Source organism: Sorex araneus, chromosome 3, assembly GCF_027595985.1.
Source record: "Sorex araneus isolate mSorAra2 chromosome 3, mSorAra2.pri, whole genome shotgun sequence".
Classification (NCBI taxonomy): domain Eukaryota; kingdom Metazoa; phylum Chordata; class Mammalia; order Eulipotyphla; family Soricidae; genus Sorex; species Sorex araneus.
In genome coordinates, this window is record NC_073304.1 from 47,091,271 (window position 1) to 47,114,358 (window position 23,088).

Consider the following 23,088-nt stretch of genomic DNA (forward strand, 5'->3'; position numbering starts at 1 on the left):
TCTTTCTTTCTTTCTTTCTTTCTTTCTTTCTTTCTTTCTTTCTTTCTTTCTTTCTTTCTTTTTCTCTTTTGCTGTGACTCTCAGAAGATCTACGTGACACGCAACCCTGGTCCAGATGATTTCAGCTTTAAGACTCGGCCAGGGGCACGGTGGACACGTAATTTCACAGGCCCTGATTTCCTTGCATTGCGATACCGAAGGATTGGCCCGCAAAGAGCGCGCTGGGGCGGAGCAGGCAGGAAGATACAAACCCACCCCTCCCGCTTTCGCCAGCGCCCCAGCGGCTGGGGAGGCCCCCGACTCCCTGCACCCGGGACTCGGCGGGTGGAGAGGAGTCTGCAGGCCTCGGGGCGTCCGGGCGCCGAGGGCGGGTGCGCGGCCGGGCGGAGCCGAGCGGGGAAAGGGCTGGTGCGTCAGTTTCACGCGCGGGGAAGGAAGCCGGCCCGAGGCCTCGGGGACAGCGGGCGCGGGCGCCCGGGCACGTCCGCAGGCTCGGCCGGGAGGTGGCAGCCGCTGAGAGGCGGGAGAGCCGAGGGCGGGCCTGGGAGGCGGCCCGGAGGTGGAGCCGTCGGGGGCCGGCCCGCGCGGGCTACATCTGCGGACGCACGGCCTGCGCCCTGCCGCTGGGGACTAGCCGGCGCTGGCTTAGCTACGGCCGGAGCGGCTATGGGCTGTGGCTGGGGCTTCCTGATCGGCCTTCTGGGCGCCGGGTGGCTGCTGGCCACCGGCCACAGCGGGCAGCAGCCCCCGGAGACGGCGGCGCAGAGGTGCTTCTGCCAGGTGAGAGGTGTGCGCGGGTTTGGTGCTCGGAGCCTTGGGCTGCGCGCTCAGCCCCGCGCGCCCGGACCGGGGAGAGGCTGGGGAAGAGCTGGGGCAGGACTGGGGGTGTGTCTTTGCAGCTTCCACTCGGCGCCTCGACTGAGCCCCCCACCCCCACCCCCGAGCTTCTGCTCGTTGTCCCGGCCGGCCGAGACCGCTGCTGCTGGTCTGTGTCGGGGTGGATGTCGGGGTGGCGGGTTTTCTCCGCTGCAGCCCCGACCTCGGTACGCCCGCCCGCGCTTCCGATCAGGCGTTGGCGAGAGGTGTGGGTGCATGCTGTTTCCCACCCCGTGGGTTTCTGCAGGGAGTGTGCTGGGTGCTCTCGTGCCGAAGGCTCCGTTCGCAGAGCCTGGGGCTTTTCAACTTGATCTGGGGCTGTGTAACCGTGGTAACCTGTGCCGGGTGCCTTAGCTTACACTTCTGGCCCCGGCTGAGCGAGCTTTAGGCTGGAGATGGACTTTTTTGTGGCTAATCCCAACTACCTGGTGTCTTTGGGGCCCTGATTACCTTGTAACTTCACGCCCTTATGGCCTTACTTTTCCTTGGATGTAATGAGATTCTCTTACCGTATGGTCCTTAGAGCTGATTGGAATTGGGAAGATGACCCTTCATCCCCCTCCCCCCCCCAAAAAAAAATAAAAGGAAAGAAAGAAGACAGAGAAAGTTTGAACACAAACTTGTAATCATTTCTTCTGTTAGAAGTGGGTTCCTAGAACAACCGCCCCCCCAGCAAGAATCTTCAGTATTGACTTTTTAATATCTTCCTCATAGTCACCTGTTGGCTTCTATTGATAAAAGATAACATTTTACACAAAGTTAAGGGGCGGGCATCGAATGATTTCTTTTAACTGAATGTATTTAAGGATCAGAAATAACGGTTTTCTTTGGGGGACCACACCCAGCTGTGCCAAGGGTTTACTCTGTACTCAGGGACCACTGCTGGTGGGCTCCTGAGACTAAATGTGTGCCAGGGACCGAACCCAGGTGGGCTGTAAATCTAGGCAAAGGCCCACCACCTGTCCTACCGCTCTGGCTCAGAAATAATGTTTTATTTATGTTTTATATATTCTATTTTAAAGAGAAAAGAGCATCTTAAGTAGGAGAAAAAGAGTTATCTCTTTCAGTGTTTGGAAACTCTAGGATTTCGCTGTTTTGCTGAGTGATTGGGTGTTGAGACGATTGTAATCGAAGATAGTATAGCACTGCACTGTAGCACTGGCCTCCCGTTGTTCATTGATTTGCTACAGCGGGCACCAGAAATGTCTCCATTCTGCTGTGCCGGCGCCATACTCTTGGTAGCTTGCGAGGCTCTCCAAGAGGACAGAGGAATCAAACCCCGGTCATCTGGGTGCAAGGCAAATGCCCTACCTGCTGTGCTATCGCTCCAGTCCACAGAAGATAGTATAAGAGAAGAGAAGTTTAAGGAAAATTACTGCTTTACAGTTGAGCCTCATGAAACTTCCTTATGTTTAGTCATCAGTCATCACTTAAACTGTGTCTAGATAGAAATATTTTCCTAATACAAAAAATCATTTAGATCCCCTTTACCTTTTATAGTAAGAAGGGACTATACTAATATTCTGAGTGAACCAAAAAAAAGAAAAAGATCAATTTAAGTGACTTTAAAGGTAATGTACTTAAAACAGAGACTGTCAATTCCAATATAATCAGTGACACATCAGTATTCTTTAGTTTTTGGAAGGTAGGGGGATAAGAGAGGAGAGGACACAGTGAAGAATAGACATGAAGAAGAAAATGGAGACAGACATTTGGGTATGCACACAAACAACACAAAAAAGAGAAAAGAAAAAATCAAAAAAAGGATAAGGGGAGACAAATTGTGCAAATTATTAATTCAGCAAACATTTTTCAGCATAGTTTACACTGATCTGAGTATTTGGAATACAGAAATAATTATGGCACAATCTTTTTAGTTTATTGAATAGTGAATATTCTGTGGGGGAGATGTGGTGATTCAAGGCATTGAGAGAAAAACTAGTTTGTAAATATTGCTAGAAATTAAGTCAAATTTTCATCTAAAGTTTGAAAGTGTGTGTTATCATTGCTTCTGGCTCTACTGCAGTATTCAATTGGTGCAAATTCTTATGAGTCTGTTTATAGTCATATTCCATCCCTTTCTATTGTGACCCTTTTACCACTTCTGCCTTGAGTTCCCACTTTATCACTCCTTACTCCTCACACTGTGACTGGTTTGCTATTGGGGCTCACTTTACAGAATATCTGAGACAGTGCTCTGATTTGGGCCAGAGTAGCATGTGGTTATTTGAACTTAAATTCAAAGAACTGAAAATTTAAATAGTCTTAAGTAAAATATTCAGAGTCCTGCAAATAGTCAGATTAAATTGAGAAAATATTTATTGTGACCTAGTGAGAACAAGTTTTGAGAGATCAAAAAAGAATGAAAAACATAATAATAATAATAATAACTGTTATTATTATTATTTGGCTTTTTTGGGTCATACCGGCGAGGCACAGGAGTTATACCTGGCTCATGCACTCAGGAATTATTTATTATTTTTATTTAAAAAAATTTAAGTTTAATTTCAATCGTCAACACTGCAAAGAACTGAACTGTGTACATAATTGAGGCTCAGAAAGTGGGAAATCTGAAATGGAAGCCCTGTGTTAAGAGAGGTATAAACTTTTAATCATATTGATTACAGGACACTTGAATATTTTTCTGGAATTGATTTTTCAGATGGGTTGAGAATTTCAAGTGAATCATTAGACTAAGTTACCATATGCCTGATAGATGTACTAAGAGCATTTTTACATGTGCTTAAACTTCATAACAGTGCTACGGTGTTGCTGAAAATACTACCAGGCCAATGAAATAGGAATAGTTCATATAATTCAAAATGGCTACTTAAAAAAAATGGGTTATTTGGGGGCTGGAGAGATAGTACAGTGGGTAGGGCACTTGCCTTGCGTGCATCCTAACTATGCTTGATCTCTAGCTCCTCATTTGGTGCCCCAAGTCCCCAGCGGGAGTGATCCTTGCATGCAGAGCCAGGAATAAACTCTGAGAACCACTGGGTATGGCCCCAAAGAAAAAGTAAAAACACTACCCCAAAGCCCCCAAACCAAAAAATGGATTATTTTTTAAAAATTTTGGAGTGCATTGCAGGTATACAATGTATACGTATATTTTAGCAGATCCACCTGTCTCATGTCTTGTTTGCATTGGTCAGAATGGCTGGTCCATGGAAGACATACTTGGTAACATATTGGGATGTGGGTGGGGATAAGCACAGGATTAAAATTTGGTCAGAAACCAAAATATAGGAACTTTGATGTTTGCACTTTATACACACCGTGTTTTTTCTTTTTTTCTTTTTGGATCACATCCAGCAATGCACAGGGGTTACTCCTGGCTCTGCACTCAGGAATTACTCCTGGCGGTGCTCAGGGGACCATATGGGATGCTGGGAATCGAACCTGGGTCCGCCACGTGCAAGGCAAACACCCTACCCACTGTGCTATTGCTCCAGCCCCAAACCACCATGTTTTTATAAAGTGTAAGGGGAAAATTGAAAAATATAAATAAGTAAATTAAATGGAATAAAAAAGAAACTTTGATATTTGAAATGTATCTGGTAACAGGGATGTTTCCATTAACCATTGAATGAACTGTTATATATGTTTGGTGGTAATCACAAAACACAATAAAATTAAATACAATAAGATTTCTTTGCTAAATGAGTTCACTCTGATAACCTTTTATTTTGGCAGGCTGGGGGCACTTTGAAAGCACCCAGGGGCTACTCCTGGCTCTGTGCTGGTTGGAGTTTTGGTGGTGCTCAGGGAATCATGCTTTTTCAGGGCTCAGACTAGACCTCCTGTATGCAAAGCTAGGTCGCAGCCTCTTGAGCACTCTCTCTCTCTGGGCCAGTAAAATGTGTTTTGTGCTTCAGTCAAATCTGAAGAATACATTTTTACAGTGCTTCGGAAAAATTAAAATCTATGGAAGGACTAGAATACAAGGCAATTATGGAGAATGTGGTTTTTTTGTTGTTGTTTTGTCTGTCACCACAGGCTAAAAAATACCTCTAATCAGAGAATAGTAAACAAGTAGGCCAGTATTATTTTCCTTTCTCTTGCATTCTGTATTTGGCCAAAACCAGTCAGAACCATGAGGAAGCACTAGAGCCTCCCTCCACTGCTGATTTTTTTGTAAATTAGTTCTATATTCTTTTGGGGCTGCAGATGTTTGGAAAATTTAAGTTGCAAACTTAAATCCCCTTCTCCTCCCCACTCCCTTTCACATCCCCCCTCCCCCAGCCATTTGGTGAAACATCTTGTGAATTGCTTTAGGGAGCAGTAAAAACCCTGTCCCTGAAAGGAAGCATTTATGGAATTATTAAGATCTTTAGGGAATTATTTTATATAAGCTTTATACTGGTATCTACTCTTTGACCTGGCAACTCTTGTTTCTGATTTGTATTCATTTAGGAAAGGTAATGTGAAGGGGTTAAAAAAAACAACAACCCAGCTACCAACTTGGGTCTCCCTCCAACGGATGAGGAGCTTGACAGGATCCCTCTGTTAGTCCTGACCCCAGGGCCAGCACAGTGACTGACCATTGTCTTATCTGCCTCCTCCTGGAGGGTGAGTAGGTGGCAATTGCTTTATTGCTTTAAAATAAAAGGCCTTCAAAGGCTTTCCAAACTCTAAAACAGGGGAGACATTTTAGCTGCTCCTTTCTTCTGTTAAGGGCACTGGGGCACCTTTCCAAGGCTGAAGATCCCCAGAGGCCTAGAGCCACAAGCTTCGAGACTTAATTTTTAATAATTTTTGTGTGTGTTTGGAGGGGGTGGGGAGTGAGGAGGTTTGAACACACTGGCTGTACTCAGGGTTACTCCTGTCTTTAGGTTCAGCGGTCACTCCCAGCTGTCCTGGGGGATTATATACGTTGCCTGACCCAGGCTTCCAATCTCAACAATCTTCCAATCCCTCTGTCTCTGTGTAATGTCTGTGTGTCTGAGAAAGGGAGTTTGAGGAGGATGGATCTGAAAAATTTCAATTGTTTCACTTAGGGATGCTGCATGAAATTATTTATTTCTCTTAAGCAGCAGAAAAGTTTATTGAAAAGTAGCAGAGAAATAAATGTGCCAGATGGGAAACTTCCCAGCAGAGCCTGGTGCAGCCTCGATCAGCCCCTGGCCTTTGAGTTTGTTTAGATCCTGGTATGTTTCCAAGATTGTGCCCTGGGTCTGTTAACTGCATTTTTCACTTAGTCCTTTTCTGAAACTCTATTCTGGTAACATGCCTGGTTTTCTAGTTTCTAGAATTGGGCCTGGCATCAGACCCACCAGAATTCCCGCCAGAGATCAGGTTCAACTTCCTGTTGGCAGGCTTAGGGCAATGGGCAGAGGGCTGGAATTTTTAAGTTTCTTCTTACTGCTCCTTTGCTGAGCTCTCTCCATCTCTAGAAACTCCTGCCACCTCTGCTCTGCCTTCTTGGCTGCCCTGCCACCTGGCATTGCAGTGGGTACTGCTCCCCCAAGTTCTTTCTCAGGCCAGAGGAAAACGATTTTCAAACCTATAGTTGTCCTGCTGTTCCTGTCTTTAAGGTCTTGAGGCAGTGAAGCCATCTGCTCTCGGGGGCTCTTGCCTCCTCAGTGTTATTTTATAGGGCTCTTAGAGGAGATAGAGCTGTAGGATGGAGAGCTGGAGGGATGCTTTTACCGTGTGGGAATGTGTTTACACTGCCACCGGTGCTCCTATGCTGGGGCACTGAGCACCCTAGGTGTGAAAATACCTAGTGGTAATTAGATGGTGGTTACTGTGACAGCTGAGTGGCAGTGGACAGAATTCATTCATTCCTCACCTACCTGCGTCCCAAATAATTCCCCAGCACATGCTTTCCAAAGTAGAATACTAAGCATTAAGAATACAAATTATTATTATTATTATTATTTTGCTTTTTGGGTCACACCTGGCGATGCAAAGGGATTACTCCTGGCTTTGCACTCAGGAATTACTCCTGGCAGTGCTCAGGGGACCATATGGGATGCTGGGAATTGAACCGGGGTCCGCCACGTGCAAGGCAAATGACCTACCCGCTGTGCTATCACTCCAGCCCCCAAGAATACAAATATTTTTAAACACTCATAGTTTGGCTCTAAACTTTTGGGGGGCCTGGGAGAGCCACACCTGGTGGTGCCTAGGGTTGACTCCTGACTGCCCTCAGGGATCATTCCTGGCACAACTCAGGGACCATATGTGGTGACAGGGCTCAAATGAGGGCCGGCCACTTGAAAGGTGAGTGCTTTGCCAGCTGTCCTAACTTTCTGGTCTAAGGCTCTACATTTTTAAAAACTCTGGTGGGCAGAGTGAACTAGGTCATTTCAGTGCAGTGAGGGGATCCTTACAGAGTTGGAGGTTCGTGGGAGTCTGTGGGAGAGACACACCCCACAATGGCGAGTGTTCCCAGCAGGCAGTGTTCCCAGGAGGCTGGGCGACATCTGAATTCCCAAGATTGGTTATTTTTGGATATTGTTATTTTGGGGGCCATAAAGCGGGTAGGTCATTTCCCTTGCACGCGGCCGACCCAGGTTCGATTCCTCCATCCCTCTCGGAGAGCCCGGCAAGCTACCGAGAGTATTCCGCACGCCAGAGCCTGGCAAGCTACCAGTGGCGTATTCAATATGCCAAAAACAGTAACAACAAGTCTCACAATGGAGACGTTACTGGTGCCCGCTCGAGCAAATCGATGAACAATGGGACGACAGTGCTACAGTGCTACCCTGCAATGCACAGGAATCACTCTGAAGGTGCTTAGAGAGCCACATGGGGTGTCCGGGGTTGAACCTGGGTCCACTGTGTGCAAGGCCCTACCTGCCATTTTATCTGTCCAGCCCCACAGATTTCTCAAGTTGGAAAGTGGAGCGCTTCACGGCCTTCCTCTCAAGTGTTTGTTTTACTATTGCTTTTTGGCATGTGTCCATTTGGCTTTCTTCATCTTTGTGCCTGCTAGTCTTTGTATAATTTGTACCCATCAGAAATTGCAGTACTGACTTTTTGGTTTATGTTTTGGGTCACATCCTGCTGTGCTCAAGGCATACTCTTGGCTGTGTGCTCAGGGGTCACTCCTGGCTGGGCTTTGGGGACCATGGGCAGGGCTAGGGATTGAATTGTTCAGCTGCATGCAAGGCAAATGTCCTACCTACTGTACTTCAATGCAGTAGCTGCTTTTTTCTATTTGTTTGGATGTTGGGGCCACATCTGGCAACGCATTACTTTGAGCTCTGCACTCAGGGATCATTCCTGACAGAACCTGGCTGGTGGGTGGGTGTGGGGAGGGGAGGGTAGGCTATGGTGTTCTTGGGATTGAACCCAGGTCAGCCATATGCAAGATTGGTGTCCTTCCTACTCACTGTACTATCTCTCCAGTCCAAAGCAGTAGCTGTGTTAGGAGCTGCCAGACCCTGCTCTTGTTGATCCCCTCTGCTCCTTCTGCTTTTGTTGTTATTCGTTTGCTTGCATACTTGGTTGTTGCACTTTGCAAAGACTGCACATATAGTTGAGGTGCTCCTTCATACGTGCTTATGGGGCTCCCCAGGGATTGCCTATCGGTTGTGGTGCTTGGACACACTTGGCTTTGGTGCATTAGAGGTTAAACCCTTGCTTTGGTGCTGGGGGAACCCTATCAAAAGTACCATTGGGGTTGAACACTGGGATTGAACACAGTGATGTGGGGGATGCCAGGGACTGAATTCATGGCCCCAGACCTGCAAGGCAGGCGGTTGGTTTGCCCTTGACACAGGTCCCTGGGACCCAGAGGCTCTGCTTTTCAGGCTCAAATAAAATAAGTATTTTTTAAAAATTAGATTATCGAGGCCTTAAGCCACAAGCACTTTTGTTTGTTGCTACCAAAATTAGGACTCTAAGATTCTTGTATACTCAGAATTTTTAGTAGGAAACAAGGACAAATTAGCATATGAAATGAAAATAGCTGTTACAGTGACAAAATATGTGGATCAGATTTCTAGAAACTGAATTAGTGAGTCTCAAACAACATTAGGCAAAGTGATGAAAAAAAAAAGACATAGCAGTTGAATAATGCTCTCCTTATCCAAAATGTTCCATTGTTTAGGTGAAAAATTTTCATTACTGCCTTATTTTATTCTAAGGTTAAAATGTATTATAATATTTTTACATATTCATATATTCCACAAGGAAAACATCTAAATTCAGAATTTTAAGTATAGTTTATAGTAATTTAGTATTATTTGATCTAACTGCTAACTATTCAGACCGATATTTGATAATATTTTCTATGGCATACCATATATCTGAAATATTTTTTCTAGTTACTTTTCCTGTGTCATGATATATTTGTTACTCAAAACAATGTATAATTTTGATAGATATTTGCTTAGCCCCAAGTAAACATCCCAGGACTTTAGCTTTAGCACTGGTGATATTGTCCTGTTATATGATCTCCACTGCATCCTAGTATCTGACAGTTTGATTTAGTGAACACAGTTAAGACGTTCATTTCAGGCATTGAAAGGTCAGGGTTGGCTTTGTGGTTAATTTGCTATCTGAGCACTATTAATGATAAGTAATTTCTAAGCACCATTTAAAAGCTACTAAGATTATTATCACCCTATTTTTAGGATTATTACATCTTTATAATGAATTATAATCTCTTTTACAAATGTATCACTTCTTTTTTTTATATATCAACTGAGCTTTGTCTCTGGCCTACATAGCCTGCAGGAAACTTAAAGGGAAGACAGCGACAACTAGAAGAATAGAGAGTCAGGAACCCCAGACATTTAAGTAGGCTTGGAAAGATGAGTGCAAGTGGGAACTGGAAACTCCCATGGAATCCAGATCGCAAATGTTCTCTATCTCCTGTCTCTTCTCCTTCAAAAATATTAACTCTCTGCTAACTGGCTTATTTGCTCCTCAGTTCACATGATAGAGTGAGGTTGGGGTTTTTATTTATTTATTTATTTATTTTTTATTACTAACTACAGGGACTAACAACTCTCCCTTGCTTTTTCAATTCCAGATTTCTGGAAGGAGGAAAATTGGGTTAGATATCCATTCCTGGTTAACTTGAAAGGCATGGTCACAGAATGGCTAAAGGGAACTCTGTGTGTGTGTGTGTGTGTGTGTGTGTGTGTGTGTGTGTGTGTGTGTGTGTGACAGAGAGAGAGAGAGAGAGAGAGAGAGAGAGAGAGAGAGAGAGAGAGAGAAGCTCAATGTATCCTACAAAAGGTATGCACTGTATTCCTTTAGATATGTATTAAAACTAATAGCATCATTAGATTTTCATACTCCAGCTAAGAACATTAGGGGGAGAAGGAAGAATAGGGCTGATTTAGTAGAGGAGTCTTTTATCATTATCATGTGGAGAAAAATAATTCTGTTGCACTAAGACATTTGAATTTAATATTTTATTTTCTTTCTGACAGGTTAGTGGTTACTTGGATGACTGTACCTGTGATGTTGAAACCATTGATAGATTTAATAACTACAGGCTCTTCCCAAGACTTCAAAAACTTCTTGAAAGTGACTACTTCAGATATTACAAGGTATTTTTATTTCTTCTTTTCCCCCTGCCACCCCAGTACCAAAGGCCTTTATTGGTTGCAATAAGATATACCAGTTAGGTCTGGATATGATTGTTCCAGTTTCTTGGCGGATTTCAAAGGCTATGTAGCTGCTCCCCAAAGCTATTTCTATTTTACTTTTTATAGGGACTTGTAAAGTTTAGGGTCTGGGGTGATAGTATAGCAGATAGGGAGCTTGCCTTGCACATGGTGCCACATATGGTATCCGGAGTCTACCAGATTAATCTCTGAGCACAGCCAGGAGTAAGCCCTGAGCACTGCTGGGTGTGGCTCAAAACACCAAAACCCAAAACACCAACCAAGCAAATAGGAAAACATAAAGTTTAAGTCAATATCTTAGGAGTTCAAAATTTATATTCAAAATTTGATTATTATTTAAATTTGATCAAATTTATATTAAGAAAATTCAGTTTACAAGAATGAACCATGTAGTTCTAAAACCACCCAGTGGGTAATTTTGTGTATTTATTGGGGTTTTGGACCCACACCTGATAGTGTTTGGGGATTATTCGTAGCTCTATGCTGGAAACTTTGAGCTTTAATAACAGAGTTTTGGGATTTTTTGTTTGTTTGTTTGATTTTGGTCTTTGCCCACCACTGCTCAGGGCTTACTCCTGGCTCTGTGCTTAGGCATCACACCTGGAAGGTGGGGGTACCATGTGTGGGTCCAAGGATCAAACCTGAGTGGGCCATCTGAAAAGCAAACACCTTAATTGCTATGCTATTGCTCAGGCCCCAAGTTTGTTTTATTTTATTTTATTTTATTTTTAATTATTTTAATTGAATCACCATGAGATACACAGTTACAAAACTTTTCTGATTGGGTTTTGGTCATACAATGTTCCAACACCCATCCCTTTACCAGTGTACATTTCCCACCACCAATGTCCCCAGTATCCCTCTCGCTACCTTTCCAACCCCCCCCAACACCCCCCCACCTGCTCTCTGAGAGGGACGGAGGAATTGAACCCGGGTTGGCTGTGTGTAAGGCAAACGCTCTACCTGCTGTGCTATCGCTCCAGTCCAGATTGATGCTAGTTAGATAAAATAATTAAATATATCAGTGGATCATGGTTTTATTCTCACTTCTATTATTTAGTAAGTCACTGATATTTTATCTAGGGATATCACCAAAGTTTAGGAAACTTGATCATAGGTATATGCTCACAATAGTTTAACTTTCTCCCTGTTAACTGTTGCTTGCTGGAATAATATGAGTTGAGCAGATGACCTGAGATAGGAGTACTGTGACTCCTAGTTGCTCGGGTGTGTTTCACAGCTATTGATGACTTTCTCACAAATTCACATATCAATTTACTTATACCAGTTACATATTTATAAAGTTACCAGCACTTGATGACTGGTAAGTGGAAGAAATAGAATGGATGCAACTGATGACATGTCAAGCTCATAGCATCATAATCAGTATTAGTCAGCTATAATATCAAGATTCACACTTTAATAACTTTCTCTTCTATTATTTTATAGGTTAACCTGAAAAGGCCATGTCCTTTTTGGAATGATATTAGTCAGTGTGGAAGAAGGGATTGTGCTGTCAAGCCTTGCCATTCGGTAAGAACTATGTGTGTGTGTGTGTGTGTGTGTGTATGTGTGTATATACATATATGTATATATGTATACACATATATATTAGTTATATATATACATATATAAAACTAATGGTGTTGGGGTCTGTCCTGACTTTTTACTTGGGAAATTACCCTCGTGGTGCTGGGAGTTGAACTCAGGACTCCTTTACTCATAGCATGCACTCCAGCCTGTTGAGCTATCAGCCTGGCCTCAGTTTTGGGGGGTTTCTATACTGTTTTGAACAGTGACTATGCACTGTAGCACTGTCATCCCATTGTTCATCGATTTGCTCAAGCGGGCACCAGTAATGTCTCTATTGTGAGACTTATTACTGTTTTTGGCATATCTAATACGCCACAAGTAGCTTGCCAGGCTCTGCCGTGTGGGCGGGATACTCTTGGTAGCTTGCCAGGCTCTCCAAGAGGGATGGCGGAATCGAACCTGGGCCGGCCACATGCAAGGCAAGCACCCTACCCGCTTTATTTATTTATTTATTTATTTATTAGCAAAAGGCAAAAGACCTATACGATCTGAAGAGAAACCAGAGTATAGCATCTTTATTTTTATTTATTTATTTACTTTTGCTTTTTTTGAGGGGTGGTCACACCTGGTGATGCACAGGGGTAATGCACTCAAGAATTACTCCTGGCGGTGCTCGGGGGACCATATGGGATGCTGGGAATCAAACCTGGGTCGGTCGCGTGCAAGGCAAACACCCTACCCGCTGTGCTTATCGCTCCAGCCCCAGCATCTTTATTTTTAAGAAAATTAATAAATTAATTATAGGTTATAGACTGATAGATGAGGCCCATTTTATAGTATCTAGGAGCAAATACCACCAATTTAAACACTTGGGAAGTTCTAAAAGAAAGGTGTATATTTGACCATTTGACCTGAACACCTAGATATGTGGAAAAAGAAGCCACTGTTTAAGGTTAGCAATTGGTATTGAGAAACTGAGATAAAATCTAGTTATTTCACCTTCTGCAGAACGGAAGCAGATTGCCTTTCATGGCATTCTCTTTTTTTCTTGAACTGGTTTTGTGATGGAGAGAAAGCTTTTCCTTGATAAGTCTGCATTACTTTTAAAAAGGAAAAATATAATATGTTTATCTACTACAAAAATGCTCTTAGTTTATAAACATTTATTAGTGTAGCAGAGAAGTACTATGGTTACACCTAAGATTTTACTATGATTACACCTAAGATTTACAAAGATAACTAGAAATGTCATGGAGAATGGAAGAAAGGGTGATGAAAAATAGATTGGCAATGGCAGGTGAATTAATGATTGAATGTAATTTGGTTCCACTCTTAGTACTTTTGGGGGCCAAAGAGAAAGTACAAAGGGTAAGGTGCTTGCCTTGCAGGTGGCCAACTTTGCTTCTATTTTTGGCACTGTGTATGGTCTCCCAAGTACTACCAGGTGTGATCCCTGAGCACAGAGACAGGAGTAAGCCCTGAGTACCACTGGTTGTGGCCCAACCCCAGCCCCCAACTGATAAGTACTTTTTTGTTTGTTTGTTTTTTGGGCCACACTTGGCGATACTCATGGCTTTCACTGAGGAATTATTCCTGGTGGTACTCAGGAGATGATGGAGATTAAATCTGAGTTGACTGCGAGCAAGGCAAGCACCCTAACCACTGTACTATTGCTCTGACCCATAAGTACATTTTGAAGGCCTACCATGTGCCATGATATGGACATATAAATGAATTTTATCTTGAAGAGCTTAAGGGAAAATTTTAGGACTCATTTCAATAGAAATGTGACAGCTTGAAAATAGATGTATGGAAGGTTATCCACAGGGGTGAAGAGGAAGAGAGAGCAAAGGAGGGCGATGTGGAGAAACTCTGAGTAAGACTGTGGGAATGAGCCCTTGTCATTCCTCTATGACAGTCCTGGATGCTGTTCTCATAGTTCATACAGAGGGCAGTCTGTCAGAACCCAGGAGGTGATGAAAGGCCATTTTAATTATTTGGAAATACAGCGTAACCGCCTTCATCGCTGGTATTTAAGCAATGCACTTCTGGTATCTTGACATCTCAGTATTATATACGGCAGTATGCATCGGCAGTATGCATCTTTAAAAGAGGACACCAAAAGCATTATTGCATCAAATAGAATAATAATTACTATACCTGAAATAATAATACTAGTTATTATAATTTTTTGCAGTGCCAGGGATTGAACCTTGGGTCTGACACATATGACACACATGTGCTGTACCTCTGCGCCACACCCCAACCCAACAATTCTTTTCTTTTTCTTTCTTTCTTCTTTCTTTCTTTCTTTCTTTCTTTCTTTCTTTCTTTCTTTCTTTCTTTCTTTCTTTCTTTCTTTCTTTCTTTCTTTCTTTCTTTCTTTCTTTCTTTCTCTTTTACTCCCTCCCTCCCTCTCTTTCTTTCTTCTTTTTCTCACTTTCCTTTTTCGTTCCCTCCCTCCCTCCTTCCTTCCTCCCTCCTCCTTTCCTCCCTCCCTCACTCCCTTCCTCCCTCACTCCCTTCCTCTCTCCCTTTCCTTCTTTCCTTCCTTCCTCCCTCCTCCTTTCCTCCCTCCCTCACTCCCTTCCTCCCTCACTCCTTTCCTCTCTCCCTTTCCTTCTTTCCTTTCTTCCTTCCTTCCTTCCTTCCTTCCTTCCTTCCTTCCTTCCTTCCTTCCTTCCTTCCTTCCTTCCTTCCTTCCTTCCCCCTTCCTTCCTTCCTTCCTTCCTTCCTTCCTTCCTTCCTTCCTTCCTTCCTTCCTTCCTTCCTTCCTTCCTTCCTTCCTTCCTTCCTTCCCCTTCCTTCCTTCCTTCCTTCCTTCCTTCCTTCCTTCCTTCCTTCCTTCCTTCCTTCCTTCCTTCCTTCCTTCCTTCCTTCCTTCCCTCCCTCCCTCCCTCCTTCCCTTCCCCTTCCCTTCCCTCCCCTCCCCTCCCCTCCCCTCCCCTCCCCTCCCCTCCCCTCCCCTTCCCTTCCCTTCTTTTTTTTGGAGGGTAGAGAGCACAGCCATCAATGCTCAGGGGTTACTTCTGGCTCTGTATTCAGGAATTATTTCTGGCAGTGCTCAGGGTACCATATGGGCTGCTGAGGATGAAACCTAGGTTGGTTGCATGCAGGGCAAGCCCCATACCTGTTTACTATCTCTCTGGCCCTAAATAATTCTTTCTTTTTTTCTTTTATTTTCTTATTTTCTTTTTTTCCTTTATTTCACACGTGTATTAGCTAAAATAGTTACCTCCTTACTTCAGATGGTTTGCCTCTGTTTTGTTAATATCTCTAAGACTGAAAAGGCAACCAAGAACAGTTTCCTTTGTGTCGGTACTTTTTTTTTTGTGTGTGTGTGTGTCGGTACTTTGATGTCACTTTTCAGCTCATTTTTATCCCTGGTTCAGGTTATATCCTGAAACCCAGAAGGACACAGAAAATATTAAGATCGAAATTCTCTTCCACATATTTGGCAATTTAAGATTCAATCCTTTGATTTTACATCTGATTCCTGAAAATATTTGAGTTAGGAAGATGGTTTGCACAGTAAGATTGGAATCTATAAGCTAAAAGGCCAATTATTCTTTTCACAATGATTGAAAATTTTCACTTTCAATTACGAGTTGGCCACTGTGAAAAAAAGAATAACAATATTGGTAGTTTAGGTGTAATAAATAAACATCCTGATGGGAAATCTCTTTGTAGATCAATGTGGCAAATTTATTAAAGATATTTCAAAGTCCTTCTGCTTTGACTTTATGATTCTGCTTGAAATTACAATGTCAGGGCTGAAGCGATAGCACAGTGGGTAGGGCATTTGCCTTGCATGTGGCCAACCAGGGTTCGATTCCCAGCATACTCTATGGTCCCCTGAGCACCGCCAGGACTAATTCCTGAGTGCAAAGCCAGGATTAACCCCTGTGCATTGCTGGGTGTGACCCAAAAAGCCAAAAAAAAAAAAAAGAAAAGAAAAGAAAGAAAGTGTAAAAGTTGGACACATGTTTTTATATATATTTTTTCTTTTTGGGTCATACCTAGAGGACATATGTCCCAAGATTACCCTAGCACAGTAGTAAATCTTGCAAATATGTCAGTTCTCTTGAAATTCATTGGTAAATTTTGCTTGATTTATTGTGTGATAAAATTAGAAACCATCTATTTGTTTGGCAAACAAAGAAAGGACATACACTCACCTAGTTCAAAGTTAGGAAGGGAATATAACAAAATGATTGCCTTTGTGTAGTTTCTTACTTTGGGGCAGAAGTGATCTATTTCATACATAGCATTGGAAGAAGACATTTCAGTTTACAGTACTCTCTGATACATCTTTTTTGTTTGGGGGGATGATGGGGGAACATCTGGCTCTGAGCTCAGGGAATCACTCCTGGTGAGGTTCAGGGGACCGTATGTGGTGATGGGTATTGAACCTGGGTTGTCCACATGCAAGGCAAACTCCCTACCCTCTGTACTATCTCAATGACCCCTTCTGTACATCATTATCTCAATGCATAGCATCAGTCAGAGGATAAGCAGATAGGACCTGTAGTTAGTAGGTATCCAGTATACAACTAAAAGCCAGGGCTCATGGATATGACTCAAGTAGTAGAGGACATGGCCTTGCATGAGTGAGGGCTTTGAATCAATCCCTGACACTTTATCACCTCCTCCACCACCTCCACACTCCCTGAGCACCACCGGGAGTGACTCCAATAATAATAAATAACAGATAAAAAAAAAACCCACAATATGTTGAAAGTAAACATACCAGTTCCATTTTCCCCTGAGAAGAACTAGGGCTTTTAAAAAAGTGATTGATTCCAGGACCAGAGCCAGAGTCAGGGGTAACCCCTGAGCACACCAGGTGTGGCCCCCAAATCAATCAGTCAGTCAATCAGTCAGTCCTGTCCTTTGAAAAAAAAGTGATTGATTCCTAGACTAGAGCAAGAAATATGCTGGGTGGTGAGCTTGGAGTCTCTTAACATAGCAGAAAATGAAAAGATGCTGCTAAAAAGGGTGCAAGGTGCAAATATCAAGTTAATTCTAAGTGGCCAAATGTGGGATAATTTGAGCATCAAAAGGAACAATGGCTATGTAACTAATTTTATGTTTGTATTCTGTAATATGTGATCAGCAATCTATAGGAGAATTTGAATTTACTTCTAATAATATAAAAGCTAATTATTCTGATTAAAATAACTTAATTTCTATAATTTTGATAAAAACCATAAATTTAAGATGTTTTCTCAAAAGACAGAATAAAGGGCAAATAAAATCATGTTTTTCTTTTTAAACTAGGATGAAGTACCAGATGGCATTAAATCTGCAAGCTACAAGGTATAAATATATACTTTTTCTTTCTTCCTCCCTTCCTTCCTCACTTCTTACCTTCCAATTAAACCCAGATTTCCATGCACGAAGGCATGTGTTTTACTGCTGATCGACATCCCAAGTCCTACATATACTAATGAATATGTCTAGTACTTCAACAGCGAAAACTCAAAAGACTCATTTCCCCTATCAGCTCCTATTTATTGGTCTGCTCCCCTTGACAGTGCACCCCTTGAGATTTATTTGTTTTCAAAGGCGTTTTCCCTTTGGTTTAGCCTTCTGTTATAGGAAGCATAAAAGTAGAAAACCAGCGCATAGACTCACCTGCTAGCTTGAACAGTGATTATTGTATGGCCACTCTTGTGTCACTAGTACTTCCCACATCACTCTCGTTATTTTTCCATCCAGTCTTAAGTCACTTTGTTTACAAATGCTTCATCTTCATCTCTAAGACCAAGAAGGTACTTAAGAAAATATGGTTGTCATCAGGGTTCAGATACCTGCAGTTGTTTCCTAAATGCCATCTTAGTCATGATTTTTTGTTTATAAACACTGTTAGAACATTTCTTACACATTGAATTAGTTTGCTCTGTCTCATAGCAATCTCTCTCTCTTGGTTTTGTTTTCGGGCCACACCTGGCTGTCCTCAGGGCTTTAATCTGTCTCTGTGCTTAGGACTTATTCCTGGCAGGGCTTAAGGGACCGTCTGGGTGTCAGGGATCAAACCTTAGTCAACTGCATGCAAGTGAAGCATTTCTAATCCACTGTAGTATCTCTCCAGCCCCTTATGCCTCTCTCTAGGTTCCTTTTTTATTTTATACTTTTCGATTTACAGAAAAAGTTTTGATGATAGTATGGAATTCTCATATGCTTCACATCCAATTTTATCTATAATTAACATCTTAACTATGGTAAATTCTTTCCAATTAATAACCCAGTATTGGTGCAATCACTAACCAAAGTGCATATTTTGTTAAGATCTCTGGAATTTTCAGATCCCTTCCATGAATTCCACATTACATTTAGTAATTGTATCTTCTCAGCTCCCATTTTGACAGTGACTCAGTGTTTCATATGGTGTTTTGGTTTTAATTTGTTTTGGCCACACCTGAAAGTGCTCAGGGCTTACTTCTGCTTCTGTACTCAGAGATCACTCCTGCTGGGTCTTCGGGAGCCCTATGTGGTGCTGGGGATGTCTGGATTGACTGTGTGTAACACCCTACCTGCTGTACTGTCACTCTTGTCTCTGATAAGATATTTTTGGGGAGTACTTGTGAGGTATTTACAAAGTTCCTTCCATGGGATTTGTCTGATGATTTTCTCATCAGGCTGGAATGGTGTGTTTTTGGAAAGAAGACCACGTTTTCCTTGTGGTCAAAAACAAGGAAGACCATGTTTTTGAAAAAGACAAGGTCATTTCCCCCACACCACATCAAGAGCATGTGTGACTGACATGACTCATTACTGCTGATGTTATATTGATCATCTGACAAAGGATGTTCTTACCGGGTTTGTCTGCTGTAGATTTACTATTTCTCCCCTTTTTAATACTTTATTCTCTGGAAGAAAGTAAGCACAGTGCATACCTCAGGGGTGCTTTTTCTCCTTAACAATAGTAATTGGAATTCTTTAGTATTGAGAGCTATATATTTTTCCTCCATTTCCCATTCTGCCACTTATTTATATTATGCATATTTCTTTTATACTTTAGATTATTATGCTACAGTACAACTGTAGTTTATTGCTCTGATCATTCTGTTCTGGTGAGCTTTTCTTAGCACTTCCTTCTTTTCTTATTTATTTATTTATTTTTAAATGATGTTCCCTGCAGTGTGGGGGTAGCCACAGCCTGTGGCAATTCTCCTCTCAGGGCGGGGAGCTTGCTCTGCCCTTCCCTGACAGCTCCCCTGAGCACTTCCTTTCTGAGACTCATTTGTATGTTGTATTCATAAATATCTTAGTAATTCATATATCCCTTCTCTAGTTTCTTTCTTTGCCTCATCTGTGTTAAATGGAATGAGTCATTATTCTGTAGAATTTCCCACATGTTGATTGCATCTTTGTTGTGTAACTTAACATATTGCTCTCTTTATTTTCTATAAACTGATGACTAGTTGAAAATTTATCAGAGGACCCGGAGAGAGAGCTCAGTGGGCTGATTGCGTGCTACATTTGCTGGAGGACTAGGTTCCATTCTTGGACTGCATAGTTCCACAAGCCCTTCCAGGTGTGGCCCCCAAATCATAAACAAGGTTTATCAGACTGAGATACTAAGCATTATTTTTGGCTTTAGTCAGGTGTAATCAATAAAATTGTGAGATATTTAAATTGTACTTCATGGTGATTTGATAATTATAATATTGAAAGTATTCATCCCAGCTAGTTAACACATTTGTCATCTCAGATAGATTATCTTTTTTTAAATCTCTTTTTTGGGGGCCATACCCAGCGATGCTCAGGGATTTTTAAAAAAAAATATTTAAATTGTATTGAATCATCGTGAGATCATTACAAGCTTTCATGTTTGGGTTACAATCTCACAGTGATCAAACACCCATCCCTCCACCAGTTCACATTCCCCACCACCAATATCCTGGGTATACCCCCACTTTCCCACCCTCCTCCTGCCTCCATGGCAGACAATATTCCCCATACTCTCTCTCTACTTTTGAGCATTATAGCTTGCAACACAGACCCTGAGAGGTCATCATGTTTGGTCCGTTATCTACTTTCGGCATGATGCTCAGGGATTACTCCTGGCTCTGTACTCAAGAATCACTCCTGGCAGTGCTTGGGGAGTGATTGGCATGCTGAAGATTGTTGGCCACATGCAAGGCAAGCGCCTCACCTGCTGTACTATCACTTAGGTCCCTATAATTATCGTGGCAACATTTAAGTCCTGCATTCCCACAGCAAATTTTAATTATGTAATATAGCTCTGTCAATTCCAGCTGCATTAGCTTCTCAGACCTTGTGGTCGTAAAGCTAAAAGTTTGTACCCTTTTACCAGTCTCCCTTTTTCCAATCCTTGCCCAGCCCCCTGGTTACCACTTTCTTTCTCTGCTTCTTTGAGTTGGACTTTTTTCAGTTCACTTATGAATGAGACCATGCTTTGTCCTTTCTCTCTCTGGTCTTTTCATTTCGTTGTGGGCCAGTCAGCATCAAGCCCCCATGATTTCTCCATTTTGGCACAGAGTGGGCTTCCTTATGCCTTGACAATTTTCTAGTAGACATTTTAGTAATGAGTTCTCAGAATTAGAATTCATTCTATTATTTTTCCTTTTTTTAAAAATTAGGTTTTGGGCTACCCTTGGTGGTGCTCAGGGCTAACTCCTGGCTCTCCTGGAGGGGTCAGGGGACCATATGGGGTTCTGGGGATTGAACCTGGGTCAGCTGCATAGAGGGCAAGCACCTTATTCTTGTACTATCTCTTTGGCCCAATTTATTTTTTGTTCAATTAACAGTATATGTTAATCTGTGTGGGATATAAAGAAACATAGTATGGATATAACAAATACCCAAAGGCAACAGAAACAGAAAACTGGTTTTCAGTGGAATCTTACCACTGGGGAGGAAAGGGGGCATTAAAGTGAAGTGTTGGGGGCCAGAGCGATGGTACAGTGGGTAGGACGTTTGCCTTGCACGCTGTGACCCGGGTTCGATCTCCAGGATCCCATATGATCCCCAAAGTACCTCCAGGAGTAATTCCTGAGTGCAGAACCAGGAGTAACCCCTGACCCCTGAGCATTGGTGGGTGTGGCCCAAAAAGCAAAAAGCAAAAAAAAGATATATATATATATATGTGTGTGTGTGTGTGTGTGTGTGTGTGTGTGTGTATAGTGAAGTGTGGGAGGGTAGATACTACGAAAATGGTGGGAGGAGGTGGTCACTCTGGGGGAGGGGGTGGTGTGGGAGCGTGTTATGCATGAAATCTTACCATTAATAGTATTGTCAAGGATCGCCTAAAATAAAATTGAAAAAGTGTATGTTTTTCAATAAAAACAAGGAGCAAAACTTTTTATTTACTTTTTGAGTTTTAGGAGGAATGTAAGGAAGACTTTTTTTTTAAAAAAAGTTTTGAAGCCATAGAGATGATTCTATGCTTAAAAAAACCTCAAATAACTGTTTAAAGGTTACATAAAATGCAATTAAGTTGTGTTCAAATTATTCCTTCTTTCATTTTAGTATTCTGAAGAAGCCAATAGTTTCATTGAAGAATGTGAACAAGCCGAAAGACTTGGAGCTGTGGATGAATCTCTGAGGTTTGATTATTTTTTTCTGTTTTAGTTGTGTTTTCCCAATAAAACATTAACTTAAAAAACAGTGTTTATTTTTTTTATTTGAAGTGAGGAGACACAAAAAGCTGTTCTTCAGTGGACCAAGCATGATGATTCTTCAGACAACTTCTGTGAAGCTGATGGTATAATTCTTTTTTTAATAGTATGCATTTGTTTAGCATTGCACCTCAAGGGGGAACATTCTTTTAAAATGGTTTTTTTTAAAAAAAAAACAACAAAAAACGAAAGAGTTTCTAATAGTTTGGTAATTCCCGAAAAAGTTAAGTGTAGAATTATCACATGACCTGGCAAAACATTGAAGCTATGAAAATAGGACATAGACATCAATATTCATAGCAGGTCTTCAAAATAACCAAAAGACAGGTGATTTCATTACTATTAGTATTTTTCATACTTATAATGAAATATTATTCAACTGTAAATAGAAATGATGCTCTAATAGATGCTACAATATGGATGAACTGTGAAAAATATTCTGCTAAATTAATCAAGCCACATATAAAAGGACAAATAGGATTGCACATATATAAAATATCAAGAACAGGTAGAGACAATGAATAGATTTGCTGTTACTAGGTTTTGGGGGAATTCAGGATGGGGAATTATTGCTTAAGGTTACAGTTTCTGTTTGGGATTTTAGGGGAAATTTGGAAACAGTGGCGATGATGGTATAACATTGTACATATAATTAATATCAATAGATTGTACATTTAAGAATGTACAATACTATGTAAATGGTAAATTTTATCTTACATATATTTTAGCACAGTAAACAAAATATATATAAAGAAAACTCAATTCTTGGAAAAAAATGGCCCCTTGAGTTTTGTGTTTCTGGACCACACCTGGTAGTTCTTAGGAGCTAACTTTCAGTTCTGTGCTTAGCAGACCGTGTAGTATAATTATCAAACTCCCTGCATGCAATATTGAGTGTTAGCCCACTGAGCTGTCTCCCTGGCCCCAAGGTTTATTTTCCTTATTTCCCCTTTTTGGCCACACCTGGTGGTGATCATGCATTACTCCCGGCCTGCACTGAGAAATTACTGTTGGTGGTGTTCAGGGGAACATATGAGATGCTGGGGATCAAATCTGGGCCAGCTTCCTGCAGGTCAAGCGCTCTACCTGCTGGACTACCTCTCTGGCCCTAAATTTCTTACATATAATTATGAATATATTTTTATGCAGGCATTTATGTAAATGCCTGTATAATAATAGTTAAAGAGTAGGGAGTGTAAAACCCTGCTTTTGTTACATTGGTATCGAATTGTTAAATATTTTTCATACTGATATTTCACATTCCTTTTGAAAAAGAGACTTTTGAGCCATTAGTTGTTCTGTGGCATTTAAAGCTAATCCAGAATGCCGATGCTATTAAAACCAGGAACCCTAGATAGAGCTCATTAGAACCAGTAATCAAAATGTACATATTCTTCTTATCTCCTTTTAACTTTTCTATAATGCTTATCTTTTCATTT

At 41.8% G+C, this 23,088-nt stretch overlaps 1 protein-coding gene across 2 annotated transcripts in view; it reads left to right on the forward strand.

Annotated features, from left to right (window-relative positions):
- The first annotated feature begins 257 nt into the window (after positions 1-257).
- Positions 258-23,088, forward strand: part of ERO1A (endoplasmic reticulum oxidoreductase 1 alpha) — a 51,683-nt gene continuing 28,852 nt past the window's right edge. The window contains exons 1-6 of one of the 2 annotated variants that reach the window (XM_004601741.3): positions 258-780; positions 10,272-10,391; positions 11,919-12,002; positions 17,283-17,321; positions 21,501-21,577; positions 21,662-21,735. In XM_004601741.3, the coding sequence (XP_004601798.1) occupies positions 667-780; positions 10,272-10,391; positions 11,919-12,002; positions 17,283-17,321; positions 21,501-21,577; positions 21,662-21,735 (508 nt within the window). In that variant the 5' untranslated portion in view covers positions 258-666. The remainder of the gene's footprint in view (positions 781-10,271; positions 10,392-11,918; positions 12,003-17,282; positions 17,322-21,500; positions 21,578-21,661; positions 21,736-23,088) is intronic. The other variant, XM_055132606.1, reaches the window with a different exon arrangement.